The 10,000-nt window shown below is 40.6% G+C and overlaps 1 protein-coding gene across 1 annotated transcript in view; it reads right to left on the minus strand.

Annotated features, from left to right (window-relative positions):
• Nucleotides 1-1,015: 1,015 nt before the first annotated feature.
• LOC143289332 (poly(ADP-ribose) glycohydrolase-like) overlaps nt 1,016-10,000 on the minus strand; it is a 38,665-nt gene continuing 29,680 nt past the window's right edge. Inside the window, exons 19-21 of the mRNA XM_076598334.1 lie at nt 8,899-9,027; nt 5,989-6,163; nt 1,016-4,316 (exon numbers count right to left, since the gene is read on the minus strand). Coding sequence (XP_076454449.1) covers nt 4,307-4,316; nt 5,989-6,163; nt 8,899-9,027 — 314 coding nt within the window. The 3' untranslated portion in view covers nt 1,016-4,306. The remainder of the gene's footprint in view (nt 4,317-5,988; nt 6,164-8,898; nt 9,028-10,000) is intronic.

Consider the following 10,000-nt stretch of genomic DNA (forward strand, 5'->3'; position numbering starts at 1 on the left):
TGCATGGCTTCAGTTTTACCGAGGCCTTCATACAAAAGCATAGCATTCCGATGTGGGCACGACAAAAGCATTGTAAACCTGTATATTCAAGCTGTGAGTCCGTAATAAATGGCTATTTGGAACTGCATAGAATCAGCTCTATCCGCCACTATCTCTCAACCGATGTAACCAAGATACTTGTATGCCCTCTGGTTCTCTCAAGATTGGATTACTGCAATGCTCTTTTGGCCGGCCTTCCCAAATATCTGTTTGACTCCAACGAATTCAGAATAGCGCTGCCAGACTCATTTGCAGAGCTTCTAAATTTGACCATGTTTCTCCTCTCCTTCAGTCTCTCCACTGGTTGCCTGTTTCTGATCGAATAGACTATAAGCTATCCACTCTGACCTTTTCTGCAGTCAACGGATCTGGCCCCAAGTATCTTTCTGAACTCATCCATATCTATACCCCGTCTCACCAGCTCCGTTCTTCCTCTGATACTCAACTTCTCAGGATACCACACGTCAGAAGTAAGACCTATGGACACAGATCGTTTTCTTTTCAATCGCCAAAGATGTGGAACAAGCTCCCTGATAACCTCCGTTATTCTGATTCCCTCACATCTTTACAATCTCGTCTCAAAACTCACCTTTTCCCTCAGCAATAAGTTCAACTGTGGCAGGTCCACTTCCTTTGCGTTAGCTGTGCTTCACTATGTGTGTATACATATATATGTGTATATAACTACATGCATGTATATGAATGTGTATTGTGTGTGCGTGTGTTCATTAAGTTTGTGCCTGCCTATGTATACGTATGTGTTAGGGTAGCTGTTAGATACACATGTATGTTAAAATGTATGTATGCAGTGTGTGTGCGCGCGCGCGTGTGTGTGTAGTCACATTTTGGTGTGTGTATGTAACATAGATATAATGTTTTATGTTAACAAAAGCGTTTTTGTAAAGCACCTAGAGCAGATTTCTGGATAGTGTGCTATATAAGTATCCATTATTATTATTATTAAATGAACCAATACGTTCAGGCTTCTTCCTCAAAGCCCAAAGTCACACTGCATGGCCTTCTGGCAAAGACTGCATTCATATCATATACCGTTCTTTCCTGGCTAGATATTTGCGGTCACTGATTATAATTATAGCAAGACTAGGCATGGTTCCAATATTGAACTATGTGGCACATGCTGGTGTGACATCAATCATAATCTTTTCCAGGAATGCATGTTACTGGTTGTACGGTGTCTGTTCTTTTCAATATGATTCATAACGCCACTGGTGGCAATGTGTCCCATGATCTCCCAAGGCAAATCTGTGAGTGTTGAAGTCTTGGCTACTCAACTAGGTTGCTTCAGATGCCAATTGTTTTGTTGTCCGGAATGCAGTCCTTAGAAGGCTGCAGGCATATAAGTAGCTTCCTTTTCTTCTCTTCAGATACCTCAATCTGGATAATGTTGAGAACAGGGTAATCTGCTGGTTTTGTGTTCCACACTCAGCTGTAAGTGAACTGTCTGTCTTCTGAAGATTGATTGGAACTGCCGATTGAGAATGTCTGCATGTCAGCTATCGCTCAACCTTCAATGGCCCAACACCTGTGTTGGACGATTTCAGGTTCTTCATCTGGGACAAGAACGTTTGTTGTTGGATGCTTGCTCACATCCTTGGTCACTATCCACAGTGCAAATGTTGTTCAAAACGGTCCAGTGGGCTCTTGACTATCTCGTACTTCACTGTCTATAAGACTTCAGTTTTCGGTTCCTCAGTGTCTCCTTCCTCACTTTTCTTAAGACACTATTTCTCAGTTAAGTTTCATGAGGACTTTACCAACACAGGGCTCGTTGTCACAGAAATAGATCAATAGATGGATGGACATATTAACAACTGGAAGCATGTGAATTAAAGTCAGAGCCCCTCTGTGCTGACAGTTGTCTGGTCCTTTTTATGTGTCACTGGTTGGGTCACTTCAACTTTTCCAGCCCATCCCAGGCCGCTGTTGTTGTTTGCTTGTTTGTTGTTTTTTGATGGCCCATGATTACCAGACTGTATGGATCCGTTGCAGACTGTTCATCAGTGTGTTGTTGTTTGTGATGGCTCTTCTACCAACTGTCCCAACCCGAAATCATGTGAAGTATGCATCTGTGTTTTCATGTGTGTGTGTTTATGTACAAATATGTGCATGCATATGTCTCTGTGTGTAAAAAATATCTACACAAAACAAAATACACATTGTGCAAGCATGTGCTCATGCACGCACCAAAAACACACACACGCACACACACACACACACACACACACAGTAGAGGCATGCAAACTGCAGAAAAAAAAACACCTGCTTCCTTTTATATTTTAAGGATGATACATATATACATGTTCACAATGCTGCTGCATGACATTATTTGAAGTACTGAACATTGGAGCTGTCTGCTCAAATACATTATTTGGATATCAGTTTATTTTCACTGATCATCTTTCAATATACAACCAAGTCCATTTTCTGAGTGATAACATGTTCACAAGACTACTTAAAGATACCTGCTGTGGAAAGAGTAGTAGGGATAATAATAAATAAAAAAAATCTTGATTATCCAATATACGGGAGGGATATCTAGATTCTGGACAGAATGAACACACACACACACACACACACACACACACACACACACACACACACACACACTAACACACACACACAATGCAGACAGACAGATGCATACATACAAATACACATGTCTACACACAAAGGTTTCCAGAAGCCTAGCAGTTACAGAAAGCGTTTCCATAAAGATGCAACTGCAAAACAGGCAACACGTCAATCCCATGGAAACACAGAAACTGCACACCTCTGGTTTTTACATAAAACATATACTGTAATTGTTAACACAAAATGTTCTCACAGCTCAAAACTAATCAATCATCAATATGAAGTATGAAAGCAATATCGATCATTGATGTGAATCGATCATGTAATTTGCTTATTGAACACACATGTGCCTTGACTTGGCCCTGCCTTGAAAGCTTATTTCATTACAGAACCACATATATACATGTCTCCACAGACACTTCAAAGGTACACCAACAAACATATTTCCCATGAGACAATTCAAGCTCAAAAAGTAACTACATCAAATCAAGTGTAACACAACTGACAAGAAAAAACTTCACATTACAACATAAGCCTACATAGAATTTACAACACATGTCCTTTCAGTCATCAAAGGGAGATAACACCATGTTGTCCCCTCATCATTGTATACAGATATCTGGGTCTTCCAGATAACACACAAATTATTGTTACAAAGCTAGATACACTGCAGTAATTGCAGGACTGATAGAGTTCAAATGCACCCTCACATCACACACACACACACACAAATACAATGTGCACATATCACACACATATTGCTCACTCATGTACACATGCATAATCAATAATATATATACACAAACACTCATACACAGAGAGACACATTGCATAAATACAAGCACAAACACACATGCACACACACACACATGCACAAACAAATGCATACAAACAGCAGCGGACACCCTAGTGCAGAACAGTTGAAAGAGAACCCAAGACCCTGAAATGCACAATGGCCACCATTCAGAGACTGACCTAAACTAGACATGAGTGGCAGATCTTCATTGCTGCCCTACGTGCGAGAGGTCACACTGGACAGTGAGAAAGTAAGTAAGTAGCACACACGCACACAGACACACAGACACACACAGAGGAATATTTTCTCCCCTGCACAGACGAGCCATTATTTGCAACACCAGCTGTGTGACAGCAGAGTGACTGCCCCTCCACCCACAACAGGAAGTGATGCCAACTCCACTTCCACATCTTCCTTCCACCCATCACAAGAATTTGGGCTACAGCTACATAACAACAAAAAAAAAAAAAAAAAGTTTCGGTTTAAAGAAGGTGTTTGAGCCTGCTAACTGATTCATTTATGCCACAACACATCTGCTTACACACACACGCACGCACGCACACCCAAAAAAAAAAAAAGAAAAAAAAGAGAAAAAGGTTGAGTGCAGACGCCTTACCTAAGCATAGACCCAACACGCTAGTCATGTCTTGAGAACCTACCAAATGTCTTTTTAAAAAAATTTTGAAACATACAAAACAAAAACACACACACAAAAAAAACAACACACTAAATAATCCAAGCTTTATGCCAAGACTGAAAACAATCATCACAGGTGTGAGACTACCCAGCAGTGAGTGTGCCAGCCCTGGTCCAACCACCCCCTTGCTATTCTCTGTGCAGTCTGCACCAGTGACTCTCAGTGTACAAAGGGGGGTCCTGTTAATCAAACCTGGGGGAAAAGAAAACATTTTTTTAAAACAACATGAATCATTTTGAAACCTCAAGAGCACATAAGAAAAGCACTATTATGTAATTATTCATGTTTTGTAAACCCAATGCTGTAAAGTCAGTGCGCCTTTCAACACTCACTCCATTGAAAGTCCGTTGACCAGCAAGGTGAAACTGTCTTCATGTGGAAGTATCAGAAACATTAACTCTCTCCATACGAACGGCGAAAGAGACGACGTTAATAGCGTTTCACCCCAATAACCACCATCAAAATATTACCAGCGGAAGGCTCTTACACTGAAGAGGTGAATGTTGACAAAGAATACCACAATTCTGACGACGGAAGCTAAAGGTTGGGTCATTCAGACACCCAGTGGGCATCCGAGGGATCTGTGTAGAGGAGAAGAGAGGACTGGCCATACTGAGTGAGTTAGTTTACTTAAAAAAATACTTTATTTCCTTGAATTTTACTCATTTTCATGGTCTATTTTTCTATAGGTATAGGTATCTCTTTTAACGATACGTGGAAGACCAAAGAGCGTGACATTTGTCACAGCGAGCTGACTCACCAGTTTCGATTTCAAGGTGTCAAAGTGTGCAAACTGATCCCTATATGCTACACAACATCCTCTGTGAGAAAAGAAAAAGGAAAAAGGAACAGATGCCTGACTTTGGCATAAACCTGACGCGCATGTCAGGCCTTGAAAGCAAAACCTAGCTTTTCGTCTTTTTCTTCTTCTGCGCTCCAGTTGCCAAACTAAATATAGTCAGGTTTGGTGTGGTGAAGAACTCTGCAGTCCTTCACAAGGACTCCACCCAACTCCAACAATTTCTCTTGAGGTCCATCGTAATGCATCAGAGCTGACATCAGAGTGCATACCCTAAGTTTGAATAAAACATGAACGTAACATGAAAGAAAATAAATGAAACAAAATAACCTAGTCAACCCCTTAACTCATTCTACTTCAGTTGTGAGTTCCATGATTACATCCCCTGTGGACCAGGTACGAGTGTACCAACAAATCATTCTAATTTTGTTTATTCTTACTTGGTACAGTTGGCATTCTAAACTGAACCGTTTACAGATATCGGAAGCATGAAAATGAAGCTTTGTTCAACTGATTATATCAACAATTCTCCATCAATTTTCGCCATTTTAGTAAACCAGCCTGTTTTTTTCAGCAGTGGTTGCATGTTGTGCTGGTCCAGGGGAGCTGTAGCAGGCATGTGGAGTGATGGCCTAGAGGTAACGTGTCCGCCTAGGAAACGAGAGAATCTGAGTGTGCTGGTTCGAATCACGGCTCAGCCGTCGATATTTTCTCCCCCTCCACCCAGTGGTGGTCTGTAGGCTAGTCATTCGGATGAGATGATAAACCGAGGTCCCATGTGCAGCATGCACTTAGCGCACGTAAAAGAACCCAAGGCAATAAAAGGGTTGTTCCTGGAAAAATTCTGTAGAAAAATCTACTTCGATAGGAATTAATAAAACTACACACAGGAAAAAAAAAATTTTTAAATGGGTGGTGCTGTAGTGTAGTGACGAGCTCTCCCTGGGGAGAGCAGCCTGAATTTCACACAGAGAAATCTGTTGTGATAAAAAGAAATACAAAATACAAAACAAAAAAACCCAAAAAAACCCTGTGGGGCACAATGAGTCATAAGATTGCACTCACCAGGTGCGACCAGGTGAGGCATCATGGTGGGAGCGGGCGTCGCCCCACTGGCGCCGCACCCCTTTGTCCCTGTCCAGCTGTCGGTGGATGAAGTGGAACAGAGGCAGTGAGGGGGACCGGTGCCCCGGCAACACCACTCGGCTGTTGTAGTCCTCCAGCATGCAGAACAGGTCCCCTGTCAACCACAGCGTTACTTGCCTGTCCACTTTCATTTTGCTTTTACTCAAATTAAATTCTGTCATGCACAGCATTACTTGTCTGTCTACTTTCATTTTTTGCTTTTACTCACATTAACTCTCTCCATACGAACGGCAAAAGAGACGACGTTAACAGTATTTCACCCCAATTACCACCATCAAACTATTGCAAGCAGAAGGCTCTTATACTGAAGAGGTGAATGTTGACAAAGAATACCACAATTCTGACGACGGAAGCTAAAGGTTGGGTCATTCAGACACCCACTGGACATCCGAGGGGTCTGTGTAGAGGAGAAGAGAGGACTGGCCGTACTGAGTGAGTTAAATTCTGTCACACACAGCTTTACTTGCCTGTCCACTTTCATTTTGCTTTTACTCAAGTTAAATTCTGTCACACACAGCTTTACTTGCCTGTCCACTTTCATTTTGCTTTTACTCAAATTAAATTCTGTCACACACAGCTTTACTTGCCTGTCCACTTTCATTTTGCTTTTACTCAAGTTAAATTCTGTCACGCACAGTGTTACTTGTCTGTCCACTTTCATTTTGCTTTTACTCAAGTTAAATTCTGTCATGCACAGCATTACTTGTCTGTCCACTTATATTTTGCTTTTACTCAAGTTAAATTCTGTCACGCACAGCGTTACTTGTCTGTCCACTTTCATTTTGCTTTTACTCAAATCAAATTATATGTTTTGTTGTTCTTTTCTTCCATATAAACTCTCTCTCTTTCATTCCTGCAGATGTCACATGCTTCGACAGCACTCAAGCAGGAAGAACAGTGAATTGAAGCAGAAAGATTGCATGCCAAAACAATGAATGAAAATACAAATATACACACACCCACACCATGATTAAAAACACAAAGTCACACACCCAAACCACGATTAAAAACACAAAGTCACATACACCTCAATGATGAATGAAAACACAAGGTCACACATACCCAAACAATGAATGAAAACACAAGGTTACACACACCTGAACGATGAATGAAAACACAAGGTTACACACACCTGAACGATGAATGAAAACACAAGGTTACACACACCCAAACAATGAATGAAAACACAAGGTCACACCCACCCAAACAATACATAAAAACACAAGGTTACACACACCTGAATGATGAATGAAAACACAAGGTTACACACACCTGAACGATGAATGAAAACACAAGGTTACACACACCCAAACAATGAATGAAAACACAAGGTCACACACAACCAAACCATGAATAAAAACACAGTCATACACCCAGACCCTGAATGAAAACACTAGGTCACACACCCAAACAATGAACAGAATACAAGGTAACACACACATACACACCCGAACAATGAATAGAACACATGGTCACACACCCCCAAGTAATGAATAGAACACATGGTCACACACCCAAACAATGAATAGAACACATGGTCACACACACACACAATGAATAGAACACATGGTCACACACACACACAAACAATGAATAAAAACACAATGCCACACACCCAAACAATGAATAGAACAAAAAATCACCCACCCACCCCCCAAGAAAAAAAAACAAAACAAAATAAAACACTCCAAAACAAGAAAGACACACACTAAAACAATGAATGAAAACACAAAGATACACATACCAAAACAATGAATGAAAACACAAAGAAACACATCCAAAGAATGAACGAAAATGCACACACACAAACATCCAAACAATGAACAAATCCACCATGAAAGCCCCCCTAAAACAATGAATGAAAACACAAAGAACACACACCAAAACAATGAATGACAACACAAAGAACACAACAAAACAATGAATGACAACACAAACAACACACACCAAAACAATGAATGACAACACAAAGAACACAACAAAACAATGACAACACAAAGAACACACCAAAACAAGGAATGACAACACACCAAAACAATGAATGACAACACAAACAACACACCAAAACAATGACAACACAAACAACACACCAAAACAAGGAATGACAACACAAACAACACACCAAAACAAGGAATGACAACACAAACAACACACCAAAACAAGGAATGACAACACAAACAACACACCAAAACAATGAATGACAACACAAAGAACACACCAAAACAATGACAACACAAACAACACACCAAAACAAGGAATGACACCACAAAGAACACACCAAAACAAGGAATGACAACACAAAGAACACACACCATAACAATAAATCACAACACAAAGAACACACACCAGAACAGTGAATGACAACACAAAGCATACACACCAAAACAATGAATGACAACACAAAGAACACACACCAAAACAATGAATGAAAACACAAAGAATGCACACTAAAACAATGAATGACAACACAAAGAACACACACCAAAACAAGGAATGAAAACACAAAGAACACACATCAAAACAAACAATGAACACACAAAGAACGCACACCAAAACAATGAATGACAACACAAAGAACACACACCAAAACAATGAATGAAAACACAAAGAACAAACCCTGAAGTATAAACAGTAGTGTTGTGGCTCAAGTCATCCCGTTAGTCTTGTATAGTGTGAAATTCTGGTGCAGATATAGTTTTCTACAAAGTACCAGAACACACACACACACACACAACAAACAAACACATGCACACATGCACATACACACACACACACACATGAACACACACAGACACACAGGCACACCCACACACATACACACACACTCACCAACTGTCTTTTCCTTTCGCCTCAGTTGATCATGCAGCTCAAAGAGATCCTTTGTGAGCTGTTCATCCCCAAATGTGAAGTAGCAGACATCACGCTTGGCCACAGAGGCTGCCATCACCTGAATTAGGGCTGTCCACACACACACACACACAATGGTCATGTCAATACTGTTTAATGTATTATGGGTCCTCAAAACAAAAAGAAAAATATGTATGAGTTTACAGACCACAAACTGAATAAAATTAGTTTCAGTTTCCAAAGAAGGCATCTCTGTGTTCGGACAAATCCCTATACACTACACCACATCTGCTATGCAGATGCCTGACCAGCAGTGTTAGTATGTATGTGTAATGAATGAGGGAGGGAAGGGTAGGTGGAGTTATTGGGTATACCTGCATGTATGTGTGTTTATGTGTTGCAGGAAATGAATGCTCACTTAAAAAAAATTTAAAAAAATAAAAAATCAGTCTGAATGACACTTGGTTATTTTACCCGATCAGTATTCATTTTATTAATTCAGTTATTGTTCAGTATATCTTAACCAGTGCTCATGTTCTAAAAGAGATTGCACGTTATATGCTCAGTGTATGTGTGCTCGAGACTAGGTGATAAGTGTCTGCGAGTTTACAAACTTTGAAGCAGTTATCAAATTGAGAACCACTTCAAGGGACATAATCTTGATCTATAAAAGTGTAGCAGCATCTGGAGTAGTCTTCCTCTGATCCACCTCCCATTCTGTGAGCGTTTCACTTACTCCCTCTCTGCAGAGTCTGTGATGTTAGATTTCAAAGGCAGGATAGTATGCATAAATATATGTTTTAAATCTTTCCATACGAACGGCGAAAGAGACGACGTTAACAGCGTTTCACCCCAATTACCATCATCAAAATATTGCAAGCGGAAGGCTCTTATACTGAAGACGTGAATGTTGACAAAGAATACCACAATTCTGACGACGGAAGCTAAAGGTTGGGTCATTCAGACACCCACTGGACATCCGAGGGGTCTGTGTAGAGGAGAAGAGAGGACTGGCCGTACTGAGTGAGTTAACAGGGTAGAAAAGTTTGCTTTTACAAAGGTTGCACGCTTTGATGCGGGCAGC

This window comes from Babylonia areolata, chromosome 1 (genome assembly GCF_041734735.1).
Source record: "Babylonia areolata isolate BAREFJ2019XMU chromosome 1, ASM4173473v1, whole genome shotgun sequence".
NCBI classification, from domain to species: Eukaryota; Metazoa; Mollusca; class Gastropoda; order Neogastropoda; family Buccinidae; genus Babylonia; species Babylonia areolata.